The sequence below is a fragment of the Podarcis raffonei genome, chromosome 6 (genome assembly GCF_027172205.1).
Source record: "Podarcis raffonei isolate rPodRaf1 chromosome 6, rPodRaf1.pri, whole genome shotgun sequence".
NCBI lineage: Eukaryota > Metazoa > Chordata > Lepidosauria > Squamata > Lacertidae > Podarcis > Podarcis raffonei.
In genome coordinates, this window is record NC_070607.1 from 77,737,097 (window position 1) to 77,758,237 (window position 21,141).

General features: G+C 42.6%; 1 protein-coding gene across 1 annotated transcript in view; it reads left to right on the forward strand.

Moving 5' to 3' along the window:
• The first annotated feature begins 566 nt into the window (after positions 1-566).
• ADA (adenosine deaminase) overlaps positions 567-21,141 on the forward strand; it is a 33,828-nt gene continuing 13,253 nt past the window's right edge. Inside the window, exons 1-5 of the mRNA XM_053394118.1 lie at positions 567-1,074; positions 8,073-8,134; positions 9,461-9,583; positions 11,655-11,798; positions 14,518-14,633. Of these exons, the coding sequence (XP_053250093.1) occupies positions 1,039-1,074; positions 8,073-8,134; positions 9,461-9,583; positions 11,655-11,798; positions 14,518-14,633 (481 nt within the window). The 5' untranslated portion in view covers positions 567-1,038. The remainder of the gene's footprint in view (positions 1,075-8,072; positions 8,135-9,460; positions 9,584-11,654; positions 11,799-14,517; positions 14,634-21,141) is intronic.

Below are 21,141 nucleotides of genomic sequence, written 5' to 3' on the forward strand. Positions count from 1 at the left end.
GAATTGTGCTCGGAAATTGTACTGGGAGCCAATGTAGGTCTTTCAAGACCGGTGTTATATGGTCTCGGCGGCCGCCCCCAGTCACCAGTCTAGCTGCCGCATTCTGGATTAGTTGTAGTTTCCGAGTCACCTTCAGAGGTAGCCCCACGTAGAGCGCATTGCAGTAGTCCAAGCGGGAGATAACCAGAGCATGCACCACTCTGGCGAGACAGTCCGCAGGCAGATAGGGTCTCAGCCTACGTACCAGATGGAGCTGGTAAACAGCTGCCCTCGACACAGATTTGACCTGTGCCTCCATGGACAGCTGTGAGTCCAAAATGACTCCCAGGCTGCGCACCTGGTCCTTCAGGGGCACAGTTACCCCATTCAGGACCAGGGAATCCTCCACACCTGCCTGCCCCATCCCCCCAAAACAGTACTTCTGTCTTGTCAGGATTCAACCACAATCTGTTAGCCGCCATCCATCCTCCAACCGCCTCCAGACACTCACACAGGACCTTCACCGCCTTCACTGGTTCTGATTTAAAAGAGAGGTAGAGCTGCAAAGGCAAGGTGAGGAGACCGCCTCAGGCGTCAGGCCCCGCAGGGGCAGGAGATCCTGATGTAGATCTTTAGTCCCTCCTGGTGGCTGGTGTAGCTGTTCTTCATTCACCCTTTCTTGCCTGGTAGGGTGGGGGCGCCATTTTGTGGCGCCAAAATGCCTTGGGCCGGCCCTGCTGTCTGGCATTCATAACCTGCACTGAACCCTAGAGGTGTGGTTGGTGAGGGAAAAAACTCTGTATGTGTGTCAGAGATGAGCCGGCTTCGTAACCCTCGAAGCCCTGACAGCCCTGGCCGCGACCGGCAGCGTCTGTTACTGGCAGGGAAGGGTTGTTGTTTTTTCCCCGTCGCCTCAGCCGCCCTTCTCGCTGCCTCACACACCGGGCGGGCCGGTCCCAGAAGAGACCGCTGGGCGGAGCCAGCCCTGCAGGAGAGCAACAGGCCGGGCCGGCGGCCACTGAAGCCCGGACTGGCGGAGGAGCAGGAGGCGGCAGCAGCATGGAGAACAGCCCGCGGGTTTTCGACAAGCCCAAGGTGAGAGAGCTGGGCGTCCCAGAGCTCGCCGTCAGCTCAGGCGGCTTTCCCGGGCCGCTGAGGGGGCGACTGCCCGCCGCCGGGCTCGCCTTGCCCAGGCACCTCCGCGGACCTGCTGGCTTCGCCAGGGGCTCTTGCTCGGCAGGAAGCCCCACGGTGCTTCAGCGGGACTTACTCCCAGGGAAGCACGCCTGGCGGGAGGATCCCTGCCCGTGCTTCCCTCTCCTGCCCTTCTTGCTCTGCCGGAGCAACTCCTCCCCACCTTCATTCCTCCCTCAACGTTATTTCTGTTTTTCTTGCCTCTTTAACGCCTCGGGGAGGTGCCCGCTTCACCTCTCCCTCAGACACCCGTTCCCAGAAACGGGGTCTCTGAAACAGATGACCCAACTCCCCCCCCAAAAAAAACCCGGTGGTATTTTGTTGTTTCGTTACTATTTGCTGCTTTATAAAGGTAGGTGGGCTTCCCCGCTCTGCCTTATCTGGGGAAACCCCAGCCAGATGGGCGGGGTATCATTATTATTATTATTACCTGCCCCCTTCGCTTACCTCTGTATAACCACCTCTTTTTATTTCGTCTTTCCCCACTTTATTTGCACCCCACTCCCAAAACCCCAGTTCCCTTTCAATTCCTGCCTCTCCCTCCCATCACCCTATTACCTTTAATGTTACCTGCCTTACTGCTCCTGCCTGATATACCTAGGCTCCCCTGAGAAAACGACGGAATAGAAATTTAATACATACATATATATATATATATATATATATATATATATATATATATATATGTATGTATATGTATGTATATATATATATATATATACATACAGTATAGCAAATAACTGCCTATTCTCCCCCACTTGCTTCCTATCTCTTGCATTTTATCTACCGTTGCACATGTTCCTGCCTCACCTTGCCTGTTCCTGGCCTAAGTGTCCTCTTGTCTTATCCATCAAATGATAACATTAGCATTGCTACTCCTATGACCTTTAGCTCCACTTTGGGCATCCCGTTTGTAGGTCTGCCCAGTTTCTATCACAGAGCGTTACACAGAAAACAAGATTTTGCTTATCGGTTACGGCATTTATTTTCCGCCAAGGAGCTCAAGGATGCATGGGGTTGTCTTCCCTCCTCATTTTAACATTCCAACAACCCTGTGGGGTAGTCTAGAATGAAAGAGAGTGACTGGCCCAATAACACCCAGTGAAACTTGTGGCTGAGTTACTCATCATTCAGAGCTTCCTGATACTGTACTTCTGTCTTGCTCATAGATAAGTGCTGTTTTGGCCACGTCAGGATAGGCACTCAGATTTAAGTACTGATACAGAGAGTGAGCAAACAGTATCTGGTTCATCAAAGTGTTTTTATGGTGCGACTTCTGCTTTTGTCAGTAATTCAACGAATGTAGTCTGAATCTGATTGCAAGCTAGACAAGTGTGACCTCTCTCTCTCTCTCCCTCTCTCTCTCTCTCTCTCTCTCTCTCTCTTTTACTACCCTTTGGGTAGTAACATGATCTGAATGTATGTTAAGACATTCATGAGTACTGTCTCCACATGGATGCATACATCCACATTTTATAAGGGGAAGTCAATGGGTGAAAATTTTGCTAAATTGCAGTATGCTTTTTTTTGGTGTATTTTAGCAGCTCCTGCAACCTGAACTGCACACACCAACTTTAAGCATATAACTTTGCACAAATCATTTAGTAAAACAGCACTTTATTCTTTATTTATATCCCACCTTTTTTCTTCAAGAAGCTCGAGGTGGTAGACATGGTTCTCCCTCTCCTCATTTGATCACCACAACAACTCTCTGAGGTAGGTTAGACTGAGAGGCACTGACTGGCCCAAGATCATCCAGTGAGCATCATGGCAGAGCAGGGATTTGAACCCTGGCCTCTGAGCTCGTAGTCCAACAGTCTTATCGACTAATAATATATAGATCTAATCCATTCAGCACTGATGAACTTGCATCAATTGCTGATGGCACTACAACTTTTTGCTGGAACCAGCTTATTTATCTTCAACAAGGCTCAGCAGAAAGAAGTAGGAGTGTTTAACAAACAAAAAACTCTGGAAACTACTTCAATCTATGCAGTAATCATATGGGTTGTATCTCTGACACTCGCCTTGTTTAACATTCAGTGACAGCACATTCTTGCTAGTCAGTAAAGTTCCAAACAGCAGGGAAGTTCCAAATGATGAGGAAGTTAAATATGCAATGCTGAATTGCAAGAATAAGACATGAAGTAAGTTTAAAAATAGCTTTTCTTTTATGATTCATTGCCCTTTTGAGACACAATATCTTCACATTTTTGCAGAAATCTGATAAAACAAGATTTTACGTATTTACGAAATAAGTAGTGCCATTAGTCATTACTCGGTGGGAGTAGTTAAACTTAGATCCAGATATTATGGTTAAAATGAGTTGGGGTAGTTCTGTGTTGTGCCAACTCATTTCATCCCTTTGTGGGTTTCTTCACTGCTCAAGCTCAACTTAATTCATTAAATAATAAAGTTTACACAAATTCAGTGAAACACAACCTCTTTTAAAAAAATATTGGTAGCAGCGATATTACTGCATCCCTAAAAACAACATTTATTTAATTTAATTTATTAGATTTACAGTATATATCTCCCTTCATCACAAGATCTCAGGGCGGTTCACAAGATAAGAACACAGGTTAAAAACAGAAATACAGGGTTAAAATAAAAACTACAAAACAATAACCCCTTCCCACAAACACATTTCAAATACTAGAATATTAATCAGCCAAAGGCCTGCCTAAAGATATATAATGAAGGTGCCAGGTGAACCTCCCTAGGGAGAACATCCCATAAACAGGGAGCCACTACAGAAAAGCCCCATTTTTGTGTTGCCTTCATGTGAAGGAGGCACATGAACATCTGGTAATCTTTTGTAACACTTTTGAAATAAGCTGAAACATTGGCAACCCTTAGGAAACTGACTTTTACTGCTATGGTGCAATTGTCTAGACTGCCTTTCTCTGATGCTTCAGACTCCAAATAATATAGTAATGATGACACTCATGATTGATTACAAATTTCAATAGGATATGTGGAAGAGGACAGTGCCATAGGTTTGTCAGCCCTGGTTATAAATCATAAGATAAACCTTATTGTATGAGATCAAAGGTCCTTGTAGTTCAGCATCTTGGTTTATATTAGTGACCAGCCAGATGCCTTTGGGAAATCCAGAAGCAGGGACTACAGTATTCTCTAAGCAGTTTATTATAATAAAAATGTTGACCCTAGTTTCTTAAGAGCACTTTGCCCTCCCTAAGTAGTCTCATTGACGTCACAGACTGAGGAGGAGTCATCTGCTTTCTTCTGATAAGTGGCATCAGCTGGAAGAGTTTTGGTAGTTAAGTTCAGTATGCATACTGAAGAATTTGCAGTATCAGGCATCAGTGCTCCTTGTTTTATTTATATATAACATCTAAGTGAGTTCTTGGTCTTTGGCTCTGAATTTGTTTATGAAAAGATAAACAACAGAGGCATAATAATCATATGGTGAGGCTTTCAGACTTGTACTGAAGATAGACAATTGTTTGGTTACAGCTAGGAGAATTTCAACAATACTGCTTTTGATCCTCTTGATCCTTAACAATATTGCTCTTGATCCTATTCAGAATTGGATACGTTCAATGGAACTCAGTTTGTGAAATTTTATTTCGGGAATGCATCATCTAGAAACAAGCAAAAGTTTATTCTTGCTTCAGGAGCATTGTTTTTACCCATAAATAAATTTAATTCGTGGATTAATTAACTACCCAGCTGCATTTCTAACCCCATTTACCAGCAGAATTCTGTATGACTTATTCTGAGTTGCCATGGTTAGGATTACACTGCAAGATTTCTTTAATTGGATGACAGCCATCTATCATGCTTACATTTTTATTGTTAGAAAATACAGCATGTCATAGATTTGCAGTGCAATGAGCCAAATTTTATTAATGAAATAATTTTAAAAGCAAAGCAATGTAATTAGAATAATTCCACTAAATATGTTTAGTCTGAAAAAGTTATGAAACAACATTTTGGGATCAAACCTAAAATCATATGCATGTTTCCAAGTATCTGATAAGAATAATTTATTAAAATTCAATGTAGCAAATTAGATTGTAAATAATAAACCTGTAATTAATAAATTAGATAAAATAATAAACTGAGCTGTACCGCATTTCTCTCCCAATTTTGAACCATCCATTTATTCCAGAGAGATATGTGGTAGCTGGGACAGGGCAGTTCATTTGCCATTTTCTCCCTGCTGAGATGTGTTGATAGTGGTTCCAGAAAGTAATGTCTGAACAGGCTTCATTTCATTGGGTGGAGGGCATTTTTTTCAAGCTTTGCGGTGCTCCTTTATACCATTGAGACACCCAGTCATTGTATCAATGTAAGTATGTGGTACAATGAGTCAGTGAGCCTGGCTGTTAACCAGAAGATAGTTGGTTTGAGCCCGCACAGGGACAGCTGTGAGCAGGATTCCTGCATCGCAGGGTGTTGGAATAGATGACCCTTCCAACTCTACAATTTTAAGATTCTACCAGGTCATTTACAATGCACTGCTCTTCCCAGTATAAAAGGTTTGAAAAGAAGTCTGTATGTATTTGTCAAGCTGTAATTAATGAAACTGGTTGAGTGGGAAGAAGTATTCTAGAGTAATGATAGTGTTGTGGACTTACTGTGAACTTATTCATCTACTAAAACCCTTGAGGCGTTGCAACAGCTTGTTGAACACTAGCATTGCTATGATTTCACTTGGTTGCATGAGTGTCTTGAGATCACTTTGATCCTTTCCCAGGGAGTGTAGTACAATTTTATCCATGCCCCATAAATACCATACCTCAGCTTGTACCAGTTTCTTTTGTTAGGAAGGGAAATGAGAGTAATGACTATGTTTACGTCTCATAAATCAGAGGCTTTCTTTGCTACTAATCTGAAAATACACTTATCAGTGAGGGGCAATTCAGTACAATAGATGTCAGGGAATCAGAGTAGTCCCCCCATTGGGCAGAAACATATTAGAGAAGTCAAGAATTGGTTTAACCTGCTTTATATAATTAGGTTTTAGTAATAAAGTTACTAGTAATAAAACAATTTAATAACATGAAATTAAAACACATCTAAAATTTGTACAATTTTTTACAAGGAACTATAAGAAAATAAATTCTTAATGTAACATAGAGATCTTATGTACTGCGCAATCCTAATGGTTTGTCAGAAATCTCACAATGTGCAGCTTGGTTTGTATGAGGTTTGAGCAGTTTTCTTTTTCGTGTACAGCAGTTGAAGCATTGCATTGTGGACTTATCAGATCTAGACCAGATCAGGCAGTCTGATAGATTATACCTTCCATCTCTAGCAGCTTTTGCTATGTCAGAGGAAGGCATTGGAATTTTGAATACAGTATATCTTAATATGAGCCTTCTGCAGACTCACTGACTTACAGACAGGGTTATTGTCATGTACATAAGGAGCCACTCTGGGTTCTTTTCGGAGGAAGGGTGGGATAGAAATTTCAGAAATAATACGTTGGAAACAAAGTCTGCTACTTGTTGCTGAAGTGTACCACTATTCTTAAACTATCTCAGGGGTCGGCAACCTGCGGCTCCGGAGCCGCATGTGGCTCTTTTACACCTTTGCCGTGGCTCCGGGGCGGATACTAGCGACGGGAGGAGGCACATTGTGCGCCCCGACACTCCCCACTGTGGCGGGCGCTGTACTGGCTGTGACGTCGCATGGGGGCGGTGCGTGCGTTAGTCACGCACCGTCCCGACGTCACCTTCCCGCTCGCCCGCCCACTACATTGTAAGGGGCATGTACGCTGGTCACTGCATTGAAAGGGGGCATGTACACTGGTCACTGTTTTGAAGGGGAGTGAAGAACACACACACACAAAAAGGTAACTTGTTAATTTAACGTTTATTTCTATGAGGAGGAGTAATTCTGAGGGGTCAAACAAAGAAATAATAAAAAAGGGACAAAAAAGTTATTTTTATAATGACGAGTTTTGTGGCTCCCAGTTTTTTTTTCTTCGGAAACGGGTCCAAGTGGCTCTTTTTGTCTTAAAGGTTGCAGACCCCTGAACTAGCTGAATACATTCTATTTTCAACTCACAACCCTGGGCTGCCTGGATTGGGCATATTATAGTGAATAGTGTTCTGTTCTCTCCACTTTTCTGAGTGGTGAGAAGTTCAGCATATACTAGGTTTAGTTTTCTTTGGAAAGGGGTCACTGGAAGTGTATGGTGTTCTGTAATATTTTGAGTGTATTTACAAATATATAGGTTGGGTGTAGGGGAAGGCAGGGCTCAAACATTCCAATATCAACTGCTCTCACATCAGATCTCCAGAGGGAGAATGTCAGCACTCCAAAATGCTGTTAGCTTGCAAAACCCAAAACTCACAGACATCTCTTTACCACAAAAGGAAATTACTAGTGCACTCATGATGAGCTATGCTGCTTTTTACAAACAGGTTCAAAAGAGCGTCCATAATAGGCGTTTCATTGGGAGCAGGCAAATGAAGCAAATCTTGGAATCTGATATGTTTGTGGCTTCTTCCTTCATAAGAAGCTGCTACGCAACCATCAGCCAAATTACTATCCTCATTTTATTTGTTTAGATTGTGTTGTGTAAGCAGGCATTATGCAGAGATCAGAGAGTAAGAATATTTGGTTCTCTTTTTACATCTGAAATTTTGACACTGAGAAGTTGTTGCAATTGCAAAATAAACCAGATGCTTTGGCTAGTAAGTTTCTTTTACGAAAGCTTATCATTTCCCTATGCTGGTTTTAAATGCTACCAACTTTCAAGTTGCTTGTATTTTGGAGGATGGGGAGAGAGAGCTGCTGTGCTAAACTAAAAACTACGACTGCATGCATATACAGTATCTGTCAGAAATGTCATTTTCCACTCTTAGGTCACAAGGGCTTTAATGTATATTACTATTCACATTCTTTCAACTGTTTTGCAGGTAGAACTTCATGTCCACCTAGATGGAGCCATTAAACCAGAAACCATTTTATACTTTGGCAAGTGAGTGAGTGGTTTTGGGTGGTGTTTTTCCTTTTTATTTTTTCAGAAGCTCATGCTTAGTCTGAACTGTTTGCAAAATGTTCCTTGGTCATTAATGTCTCCAGGATAAAAGCAAATGAAACATCAAAACCTTTGATCAGGTTCATTACTTGCATTTTGTTAGTTTAATGCAATTTTAGAGAGTAAGATTCCACCTAATTGTTATAGAACAACTAGTGTGCTTTGGTAAGGGAAATACATCAAAAGCACAGTTTTGTGCATGTGTATGTCCCACTGTGTTCAATAGAGCTTATCCCCAGGTAAGGGTGCATAGGATTTCCCCTTCAAAGTTTGCAAGCTGCAGTAGTGGCATGTTTCTCATCAACTATCCCTCTGCAATTATTTCGAAATCCATCCCCAGTCAGGAAGGTGGGGGAATCTGGGAGTCAGAGACAGAAAAGAATCAAGCAAGCTAAGAAGTGTGAGAGAGCCTGATTCTCTGCAAAGAACTAAAGAGTCTATTCAGAATCAAGACTATCACTGATTGGTATTGTTGTTTTAAAACTTTTTCCAGGTGTGAAAATCTATTTAAAAGTTCAAAGATTTTTGTAAATAATAACCTATTATAAATATACTTCAGACCTAACTATTACAGCAAAATGGGAAGGTCATATAAGGTTACTGAGTTAGGAATTCAGATTTGCAAAGGGGACTTTGCAAAGGGGACTTCGCTTAAGGGCGAAGTCAGATGCTTTTGTTTACAGAGATACCAGTTTCTATGAAAAAAGGAAATTTGACAGAAGAACCAGAAGTAAGGGCCATGAAACATCTGGAGTACAAGAATATCTTACCAGCAATTGTACTCCAAAAGGGGAATTTGCTATTTCATTAGCCAGCACTCAGTTTAGTTTGGCTTTTAGCTGAGGATGGAGATTCTACACAAACATTTATTTAATCAGAAAGCCAAGATTCTACAAATGTGTGCTTCATTTACATTCTTTGTTCAATTGGTTTAAGAGAATTGTCCTCAGGCTGTTAACTTTGCCTCCTTCAACATAAGAACAAGAAATTTTATAATCTAAAAATAAAGACATAATTCCATTAATCACATAGAGTCACTTTGTATGTTGTTACATATGTTACAATGTATATTTTTATAGTCTTCCAGAGCATAAGAGAGGAATTATAGACACAGAAAGTGCCATCAGATTAATCAGTGACTACATGAAAAATATCTAGGGCTTTCTGACCATCAGTTTTCTTCACTGACTTACTAAAATAATTTAGTTCAGAACTTGCCCAAGTAGGCCTACCGCAGTTGATACATGTATTTTGTTTAACATCTAGGAAAAGGGGAAAACAGCTTCCTGCAGATACAGTAGAAGGCCTTCTGCAATATGTTAGCTACAGCGAACCTATCAGTCTCACAGAGTTCCTAGAAAAATTTTCTGTCTACATGCCAGCAATTGCGTGAGTAAAGTAACTTGCTCCATCTTTACTGTTGTCAAACCTCCCTTCTATCCCTTTGAGTCGCTGTTGATGCGTGTTGCATAGTATATGACCACCAAGCTTTGGTTTTGCCCTGATTATGTTTTCTTGCCATTAAAGCATTAGACCAAAATAGTACAAACCTTTAATTTGTGAAATTGCTTAGAGATCAGTGCCGTTATTCCCGCTGAGAAAGAAACAGCCTGGTGTATGTGACTTGCTGGTGCATGGTGACCCTGTACCCTATCAGTAGTTAATGAGTGGAACAGGTTCATAATCTATCTTTGTCCTTGAAGCCCTGTGTGGGCAGTTCTAGAACTGCTGCCAGCAGGATTAGATTGATTGGGACCAGCACAATATGCTTTCAGCATAGCAAAATGATCACCAGACTACTGAACTGGTTGCAGAGCTTACTGATTTTGACACATTGGATAAATCTCTTCCAGTACATAGATTTTTTTGCATTCTGATTCTTGGAATAAATTCTGGTCCACATTAACCATCTAGATCTTAACCGAACACAGGCTTAATTGTATTGCTGACAGGCCATATTTAGGAAAAGCACAACTACTGCTAACTTGAGAAATATGGCTTTTGGGGGATTTTGATTTGCTCTATACTCTAATAGCCAAAGGCGGAGCTTTTACTTCCCTTCCAACTAGGATCCTAATTTGCAGGGTCGTGGGGAGGGAAATACAGGACCAAGGTCACAGAGGACAACAAACATGACATTCCTTTTCCTTGAACCCTTTAAACTTTTAGTGGGTCACTTAGGGATGATTCAAAATAGAGAGCATACTACTTCCTGAAATCCAAATTAACATCCATTCAGTTGTGAAAGTAGCAATACCCTTAAATCCTTAAATAATCATTTATTAGTATGGCATTGGCAGATTTAGGGAAGCGCAACCCATTTGCCCACACTGGGTGCTGAGCAACGACAAACAGTGGAAGCCCAGAAATGGGAAGGCAAATTTTGGTGTTGCACAGGGTACTGCTGAAATTTTAAAGTCTGACACTGATATGTGCCATAAGATACACATTTTGGATGAAAAGGCACACTGTGCTTTGTCAATAGCAGCAATTAAGAAATCAAGAGGAAACAGAGAGATAGTGTATGAGTTTGAATCTCATGCAACCTCAAACGCTAGTTTGTATTACATCTGAACTAGCATGGTGTGTGAATGCTAGTAACTGACTAGGCAAGCCACAATGTCTAAAAACTGGGAAGAACTGGGATGTTTCTTTTGGAACCTACAGGCTTCTTTGGCACCCTTGAAATTTGGCTGCTTAGGAAATGGAAGTGTTGGCTCATATTGTTGTTTTTTCAGATCGTGAGTTAGAACTGACTCATAACTTATGGACACTACCTTAAAATTTAGGCACTCATGAATAACAGAAATGTCACATTTTGATGACTGGTAGGAGGACATTGGCAAGCAGAGAAAGTGCTGGTTCCAAAACAGAATAAGTACACAGCCCTTATCCAGTGAATCCAAAGTACACTTTGCTTTTTATCTGTCTTGCACACTTAGAACTACAACCACTTTCTTCAGCTCCTTATCTGCAACTCTGTGTGAGAGTTAAACTGAGTGCCTTACCACTTGGAATGCAAAAAGGATCGAAAAGATTCTTTGCTGCGGCTAATTGGCTACTTAAGTATCCTGAATTTTCCCATTAGCCTATGTAGCTCATGCTGAAATAGGAAAAATGTTTTCCCTGCATTAATGTGGCAAACAGCTTAGCTGCTTCATAATATTTTGGGTTTTAGAATTGGATGAGACCATATTGGCTCCTTTTATTTTATTTTAATTATCGTGAGCCATTTTAAATTCCTTTGGGGAAACAGCATATAAATGTACCAAATAAAATTTTATTAATCTGTGGTCAGATCAGGCTTGCAAATTCACAAGGGTTTGAACAGTGTGTTGCTGAGGTGTATAATTTTGGTCTGCTGAGAAGCATTAACAGCACTCCATATCCATGTTTTGTAGAGTTTAGATTGTTGATTGACTACAGCAATTATAAAAATCAACATTTTCTACATTCACAGGGGGGACCGTGAGGCTGTGGAAAGAATTGCTTATGAATTTGTAGAAATGAAAGCAAAGGAAGGTGTAATCTATGTTGAAGCCCGGTACAGCCCTCACCTCTTAGCCAACTGCAAAGTGCATCCTATCCCTTGGAACCAAGAAGAGTGAGTATCTTCTTAAAGGTGTAAGATAACACGATATAAAGTAACCTTATTAAGAGAGGTAAATAGCTGGCGGCATACTACTAACCGACAGCATGCAGTTCAAGAAAATATGTTGAAAATAAGTACATCTTCAAGGGCAATGTGAAATTCCTTCACATGCCTCACTGCACTTCACCCTACACCAGGGATCAGTGCAGTATGTCCAACCAGCATTCTAGAGTCTAAATAATAAAACGTACCAGTCTCTTTGTTTAAAGCAGCCTTTCTCAACCTGTGGGTCCCCAGATGTTGTTGAACTACAACACCCATCACCCCTAGCTAGCAAGGCCAGAGCTCAGGGATGATGGGAGTTGTAGTCCAACAACATCTGGGGACCCACAGGTTGAGAACCGCTGGCTTAAAGGATGCTGCCCATGCATTTCTGATAGATATGGTTCAACAATGGATATCTAATTGACTTTCTTTGCATATACTATTGTTATATTTTCCCCAGAGAATGAGAGAAAAGTATGAAAGTGCACTGTTGCTAAAGTTAGCATTTTAGGCTATGTTCACTTTCCTGGGAGTAAAACCTGTTGAACTCAGTGTGGATTAGTTCCACGTAAGCATGCATAAGCTTGCAGCATTAAAGCCCAATTGGTGTCATAGACAGGGATTAGGAACTGTTTAACTTTCCCTTAGAAATCAGTGATACTCCGAAATTTCATTCCCTAGTTAAAATACTTACATGTTTTTGGATCATCCTCACAAGCACTCACTCTCTTAATGGAGCAGCATATTTAGATTCTTCAAATCACATAAAACTCTTTACTGTGCACAATAGAAAAATAACTAAACTTTCAACTATAAAACAGAAAAGGGATATTTAGAAAATTAGCCGTTGCTTGAGGTAGACAGTGAACAGATAGTAAAATCCTGCACCTCAAATATGACATAACAGAGTTGAATATCAGGTTACTGTAATTAGTCAGGAGACAAAGATCTCTAGCTACCCTTATGTAGTTGCCATGATTTGCATGCCCCCACACACCCAAATTTAAAATAGGTTACAATAGGTCTATGTTACAACAGGTTGCAAATAAATGGCAGCAAATGTGTAGGATAAATAAAATAAGTATTTGTGATGTGCCCACAATTAACAGAATTATTGAGGCTTGCCTTGTGTTTCTACTTTTTTTATAATTATATTTTATTAATTTTCCATCAAAAGAAAATACAAATCACACCACATTACAACTTCTATAATTTTTTTCATTTTTTGACTTCCTTCAGCCTCTCTGCCAATCATCCGAATTATATCTTCTTTAATTACACATTTCCAAATTTTGCTATTGCCTTTATGCCTACCCCCCACTTCTGTTTTCCCTTTTTACAATATTTCTTGTGTTATTACAGAGCTTCTTTAAATGCCACTAACGTTATTGTGTTTCTACTTTTTTGACAAGAAAATAATCTTAGTTTTAGAATATGAAATCCACAGCTTTTGTATTTACAGAGCACATGAAGTCCATCTGCCTTTAGCTTTCCATTTTAGAAAGCAGAGCTGGTGATTTATCAAGCCTGTCGTATTTTTTCCTCCATCCCTCCTTTTCTCTGAGAATGCTGCCACGTTAGTGAGACCTCCTGCCCCGAGTACTTCATCCATCTTGCCTGTGTGAAGCAGCTGTAAGAGTTCTTGGCAGAAGTTACTCTTAGCTGAAGAAAAGAACCAGAGCTCAAACACAAGCATTTTTCTTCCCTAGCTCTTATTTAAAAATAAAAAAATCCTTGCAGTTTTGACTGTTACAGCTACTGGTTTGAAACCCTGCAGGTGATCTTTCTAGCTCTTAATTTGTTTAGAAGAAACCAGAGCTTTGTTTGACAATACATTGCTAATTTGTATAAGGGAGTTTCGGGAGTGAGAGTAGAGAAGGAACGTTTGCTGCTATTGCCTGCAATTCCTGCCAGGGAAGACTGAAGCTGTGCATTTTAATAAAGAGCATGGAGGATGCTATTCCAGTGGAAAAACCCATTTCCTTATAGAAATACTCAATGATCTACCATGGTCATTACCAATATAGATGTAAAATTAATTTGACTTAATACCAAGAATAGCACCTAGACTTTTTCTGGTATGTTTACAGTGCTTAGCAAATGCTTTGGGAACTGCTGGATCTGAACAGCGGAGACATTCTTAGCCTGATTTGGACCACTGATCCCTTGAGGACCAATATTGTTTGCTGTTGCCAACTCTGCTATCTGAGGGCTCATCCACACTTCCGCTTGCCCTGTCACTTTCTCCCTGGGAAAACCCACTCTTTACCACTGAATTGGAGCTGACATCAGTCAGGTTTTCTGTGAATTGATGTTTGTTCCAATTCAGCGCTAAAGAGCGGGTTTTCTTGGGGAAAGTGGCAGGGCAAATCGAAAACTGCTCAGATCCAAACAGAAAACCTCTCGTACTTTGCAAGTGTGGATGAGCCCTGAGATCCTTTCAAATGGAGATGCTGGGGACTGAACCTGGATCTTCTGCATTCCTGTCATCTGTTCTACCACTGAACTAGGTTTTATCTGGCAGACTTGTTTGCTGTTTGTACCCAGATGTTGGTTGTACTGAGTCCTTTGTAATTCAGCCTGAGATGCAAGCAGCTTGGTGATAGGATTATGAGCACTTCCTTGAGCACTGATAATTGGAAACAACGATGCCGTAACTGATCTCTTCGTATTTTTCTTTGTACAGGGGAGACCTAACTCCAGATGAAGTGGTTAGCCTTGTTAATCGGGGGTTAAAAGCTGGAGAGAAGGCTTTCAACATCAAAGCCAGGTCTATTCTATGCTGCATGCGTCACATGCCAAGTAATGTATTACAGGTCATCTGTGGCTCTGATTCTTACTTTATCAAATCTGTCTTGCTCACCTCTCTGCCTCCCCACCCTTTCCCCACACACTGAGGTCAAATCCTTTTGCAATATATCAGTAAGTAATTCATTGTGTTTAGATTCTCAAGCACAACATAACCTCGTTAACTATTCTCACTTAAGTGTAGGTCCAGGGATAGAAACCGAGGAACAAATAGAGACAGGAGGAAGATAACGTCATATAACAATAGCTAAGAAAACTTGAACAAGTTGCTAACCAGGCATGAGAGAGTGGGCTAATTACCGTATTTTTCGCACCATAGGACGCACTTTTTCCCTCCTAAAAAGCAAGGGAAAATGTGTGTGCGTCCTATGGAGCGAATGCAGGCTTTCGCTGAAGCCTGGAAAGTGAGAGGGGTGGGTGCGCACCGACCCCTCTCGCTCTCCAGGCTTCAGGAAGCTATCCGCTAGCAGTGGGAGACCCAGCTCTCCCACGGCTAGCGGAGCGCTGCATTAATCCCGAAGCTTGGGGCGTGCGGAGCTCAGCGCGCCCCAAGCTTCTGGGTGCCGGCAAGGTCTCCGCTAGCCGTCTAGACCTTGCCGGCACCCAGAAGCTTGGGGCGCGCTGAGCTCCGCAGCCCCAAGCTTCGGGATTAGCACTCCGCTAGCTGTGTCTAGGCTGCGGATAGCAGCCTGCTTCCCGGAGCGTCGGGCGCCCTGAAAGCAGAGCGCCCGGCGCTTCGGGAACTCATCCGCAGCCTAGGCAACCCTGCGGGAGATCCCGCAGGGATGTCTAGGCTGCGGATAGCAGCCTGCTTCCCGGAGCGTCGGGCGCCCTGAAAGCAGAGCGCCCGGCGCTTCGGGAACACATCCGCAGGGTGGGGAGCCCTGCAGGAGTTCCCTGCAAGGCTCCCCAAGCTGCGGATAGCAGCCTGCCGCCCGGTGGGTGGGGCGCCCTGAATCAGAGCGCCCCTCGTGCCGGGCAGACATCCGCAGGGTGGGGAGCCCTGCAGGAGTTCCCTGCAAGGCTCTCCAAGCTGCGGATAGCAGCCTGCCGCCCGGCGGGTGGGGCGCCCTGAATCAGAGCGCCCCTCGCGCCGGGCAGACATCCGCAGGGTGGGGAGCCCTGCAGGAGTTCCCTGCAAGGCTCCCCAAGCTGCGGATAGCAGCCTGCCGCCCGGCGGGCGGGGCGCCCTGAATCAGAGCGCCCCTCGCGCCGGGCAGACATCCGCAGGGTGGGGAGCCCTGCAGGAGTTCCCCGCAAGGCTCTCCAAGCTGCGGATAGCGGCCTGCCGCCCGGCGGGTGGGGCGCCCTGAATCAGAGCGCCCCTCGCGCCGGGCAGACATCCGCAGGGTGGGGAGCCCTGCAGGAGTTCCCTGCAAGGCTCCCCAAGCTGCGGATAGCAGCCTGCCGCCCGGCGGGTGGGGCGCCCTGAATCAGAGCGCCCCTCGCGCCGGGCAGACATCCCCAGGGTGGGGAGCCCTGCAGGAGTTCCCTGCAAGGCTCTCCAAGCTGCGGATAGCAGCCTGCCGCCCGGCGGGTGGGGCGCCCTGAAGCAGAGCGCCCCTCGCGCCAGGCAGACATCAGCCAGCCCCACAAGCTCGGGGGACAGCAGGGAGGCGCAGCGCCACTATCCCGCTGTTCCTCGACCTGGTTCGGTTTCCCTGACCTGCTTTTGGGGGGGGGAAATAAAGGGAAATTTTTTTCCCTTTATTTCCCCCCAAAAAAACTAGGTGCGCCCTATGGTCCGGTGCGTCCAATCGTGCGAAAAATACGGTATGTAGTAATTAGTTGGGAACTTTTGACAAGTATGAATTAACAGTGCAATTGTTGTGGTTGGTATTGGTAATCTTAGACTTCTTCCACAGTTGTTCTTTTCTCTCTATTTGCCATCCTTCGTTCATTCACTTTCTGCGCATGGTTCTAATGACACAATTAACAAATTATTACATCCTAGTATTTTCTATGTTGGCCTTCTATTTTTCCCCTCAGATATTAATTTCACATATATGCTGTTTATACAGCTACCTCTCTATTGACCCAGACCTACTGCTTATGTACATATGTTAACTTAACCTAGCCTACCTCACAGCACTGTTGCAAAAATAAAAGGGGAGGAAAACCTACACAATCTTGAGTTCCTGGGTAGAAAAGAAAGATACAAATGTATGCATAATTCAGCTATGGAATGCACTCCCATGGGAAGCGGTGATGACCTCCAACTTGGATGGCTTTAAAAAGAGGATTTAGACAAATTCATGAAGGGTAAGTCTATCAGTGGCTACTAGCGCCAATGGCTATTTTCTGCTTCCATGGTTAGAGGCAGTCTGTTTCTGAATACTAGATGCTTGGAACGTAAGAAGAGAGAGCACTATTGCCCTCAGGTCCTGCCTGCTGGCATCTTCTCAGCCACTGAGAACAATATGCTGATCTAATTCTTAACAATATCCCTAAGGCAAATAATATGCAAGCCCCCCCCCCATTTTTAACATTTATTTTATCCATGCAAGAAGTCTCAGTCATACTTTAATGCTTGTGTGTTCATTTGAGTAGACAGTCATTTTAATGATTGCTTTTAAAAGCTGTCAACAGCCTGATGTTTTACAAGATAGAATGTAAATACTTATATGTATTTATGTAAGTGCAGTCTGTAAATAAATAAATTTCTGAATAAACATCTAAAACTTCATCTCCTGGGGCTATTAAATTGTGGGCATATGGACGTATAATACAGAAATGCTTCTGCGCTATTTTAGGCAGATGTGGTTCTTCGAGTTCATAAAAAGGTAAAGGGACCCCTGACCAATAGGTCCAGTCATGACCGACTCTGGGGTTGCGGCGCTCATCTCACTTTATTGGCCGTGGGAGCTGGCGTACAGCTTCCGGGTCATGTGGCCAGCATGACTAAGCCGCTTCTGGCGAACTAGAGCAGCGCATGGAAACGCCGTTTGCCTTCCCACCGGAGCGGTTCGTATTTCTCTACTTGCACTTTGATATGCTTTCGAACTGCTAGGTTGGCAGAAGCAGGGACTGAGCAATGGGAGCTCACCCCGTCGCGGGGATTCAAACCGCTGACCTGATCGGCAAGTCCTAGGCTCTGTGGTTTAACCCACAGCGCCCCCTGCGTTAATTTCAAATAGAGTTTATAGTTCACAAGCTAGCAGCAGTGGAATATGTGGCATGTAGAGTGGCAACTGTGCCCTCCCAGTGATGGCAGAGCTGTGTTCACCAGGAAGGGCCAGGTGAGGCAGTGCTGGATCATAGAGTTGCGGAGTTGGAAGAGACCTCAGTATCATCTGGTCCAACCCCCTGAATCTTGCCCTGGGTAGATTCAGCTCATGTTCTGCTTTCTGGACTAAAAATATTTTGATCTTCGAAGATTTTTGTTGCCAGAATTTTTGGAGAAAATGGCAGGTTGGATATTAATGTCTGCTAAATGTAGCTGAAGTGTCTGAAATGATTACAGTGAGGTTTGATCTTTATTAAATGATGAAACAAATTGCCTTAATGTGTTGGAGCACTACACAGTAGGTAGTTAATTGTTAACAACATGCTAACTTATCTCTGCTCTTTGCTGAAGTATGGTTATGTAATAAATTAAAAGTCCGCATACCATCTTAATCACAGATTGCCGAGCTAATGAGAATTTTCTGTCTTGAGTTTTGTGAATGCAGCAGTCAATTAAAGTTAGTGTCAGTGAAGCTTTGCCTATGCCTTGAAACTTTGGCAGGTATTAAAGATTATGCTGAGCTGATTTCAAAATATTGCCTGGAACTTAGAACAGCCTCTTTACAGCCCAGTCCTATATATTTAGGTGCACCTAAGTCCATTCATTTGAGTGGACTATGGCATACCTAACTTTGCATAGAATTGGACTGCAAGTTGAAAGGAAGCTGCAAACAGGCAGGAGTTCAGATCAGTCAAGCCTCTTGGTATAAGCTGCTGTTGTCTGTACTATCATCTTTAGCAAACATCTGTTTTTTAAAATAATATTGTAATTGGAACGCCTAAAAACAGGTGCTTTGCTTTGTGCAGTACAAACAGCTGTTCTTAATAAAGAGCCATCATTATATCTATTTAGGTACCAGGCAAAAACGTTCCTCTATAACCAAGCCTTTGGGCTTTAACTACCTGTGGCTTTTTAGAAGTGGGTGGGATGTTTATAATGTCTTTCTCTTTCTTCTTGGTTTCTATGTGGAGTTATTGTCTGTTTGGTTGTAAGTTGCTTTGGGCAAGATAAAGTGACTGCAACTTTAATAAATTAATAAAAAAAGTAAAGTACCATATTTTTCCGTGTATAAGACGCTCCCATGTATAAGACAACCCCTATTTTTGGGCCCAAAATTAATAAATAAATTTATTTATATATTTAGTTGCAACATTCCGTGTATAAGACGAACCCCAATTTTAAACTTAAAAAAATTGGGGGGAAATATAGTCTTATACACAGAAAAATACAGTAAGTGGAGTGTACCATAGTACCCACTCTGTTTCAGTTTTCCACAACCTGGTCCCCTCCTAATGTTGTTACATTACAGCTCCCATTATCCTTGAAACACTGGCCCTGTTGGCTGGGGCTGATGGGAGTTGTAGTCTAACAACATCAGAAGACCACCAGAATGGGTAGGACTGCCCTATTTCTCCTTTTCATTTGAACCAGGTGCAACCTCCGTAATGGGTGATGGATGGCTGTGGATGAATAAATTTGAAGCTCAGTTTAGACAAGGCAAATATGATGATGGAAGGTTCCGTTGATGAGATATTTGTGGAATTGACTGTTCCTGATAGCAGGATTGTTTTACATGGCAGAGCCAGCCAGAAACCCAGGCAACCTCCTCAGGATCACTGGCAGGGCTGGATCTGCTGGAGGGTGATCTTCCCTCTGCTCTTCCACATCTGAACCTCAGGTATGGGCAGGATTGAACCCTGAAGTGTTTTGGCTGCTTCACCAGATGCTGCTTCTTCTTTGGTGATCACTCGCAGCCGAGTAGGATTGTCTTCCATGAATATGGTCTTAACAGTGTGTCCATAAGGGACTGTTGAGGCCAATTCTGGATCCGCACATCCTTCCATAGTCAGGACATAGGTTTCCAGGTGGGAGTTGATCACAGTGAGGATTTGCCAAACGTGCCTTCCTCTTAGCTCACAGCTGGAAGTCACAGAATTGACTGCTATGGTTATTGTTTAAGTGATTTCCATATTAAGCTTCTGAAAATGTATTGGCATTTATACTGAGACTTGTCAGGACAGAGTTAATCCACTGCTTTATAAGGAAAGGGTCACACTTTCCTGTTAGTGTGTGGAAATCTGACAGCTCTGATATTATGATTGGCATTGTGGTTGGAATGACTCAAGTTCAGGGCCAAGATAATCTGCAGTACAGATATAGTCACTTGCATAACTAACTCCATTGTGACTTCTGTGCTAACCCTGTGCTTACTCAGAACTGTAGTTGAGCAATGAGCAATAATACAGCTTTCAAACCATCTATGGAATTATGTAGTAACAAGCATGTCTAGAGGAAATTGACTAACAAATGTAAAAAAATAAATAATAGGAAGCAGTTGTGAGTATCTCCTGAAATAATCTTCTTGAGGAGGTCTTCTCCAATAAAGTCTAACCTAAATAGTCAAGTCTCAATTATAAGTTAACTATTGCCTGAAGAAAATATTTGAACTCACTGCTCCTTTATTTTCCTTGCGGTTGGCCCAGGGCAATAATGAAAAGAACCTTTGCAATTACAGATTAGATAATGAGATATCCTTCCCCTTGTTCTTTCAAACACTCTGATATACATGACCTTAATGCAGGGATAGCGCTTCAGCGTAAGAAAGCATGGAAGCTGTTTAGATTAGACAACAGCAGACATATTTCGCTGTATGGACCTTTGAAGTTGATGTTTAAGATAGAAGACCAACTGTCCTCTATGCCTAAGTTAAATAACATGCAAAGAGGTGTTCATGTTGGGTTAAACGGCTGTAAACCTCCCATTGCCTTAAAGTCTGTCTAAGCGTGAGCGATGCAATACCTACCTGTTTCAGCTGGTATTCAATAACCAAATAACAAAGGTGGAAAAGATCTAGAGTGACTGTATACTGTTTTTTTAATTAGCTGATTAGTTTTAATGGTTTGCTTTCCTTGAACAGTTGCCTACCCAGAGCACTTAGGAAGTGGTACAATAAAAAGCAAAATAGTTAAATAAAACTTCATTTGATTCACTAATATAGCAATTACTTGGACCTCTTCAGTTGTAAAAAAGAAAAAAAGTTTGTTGGTATTGCTTTTTGAAGTTGGGTGTGTGTGAGAGAGAGAGAATGAAAGCAGTATACCTGTAAACAGTGCTTGAAAACAGCTTCTGTCAGAACACTTCCCATTAATTGGCTTTTAGGGAAACCAGTTATATTTTTATTTCTTAAAAATTGTCTGCGTTGCATTCAAACAAACTCAGCTAACACCCTGGGTGCACCCTGTTTATTGTATTTCAGTTTGAATTCCATAGAATAAT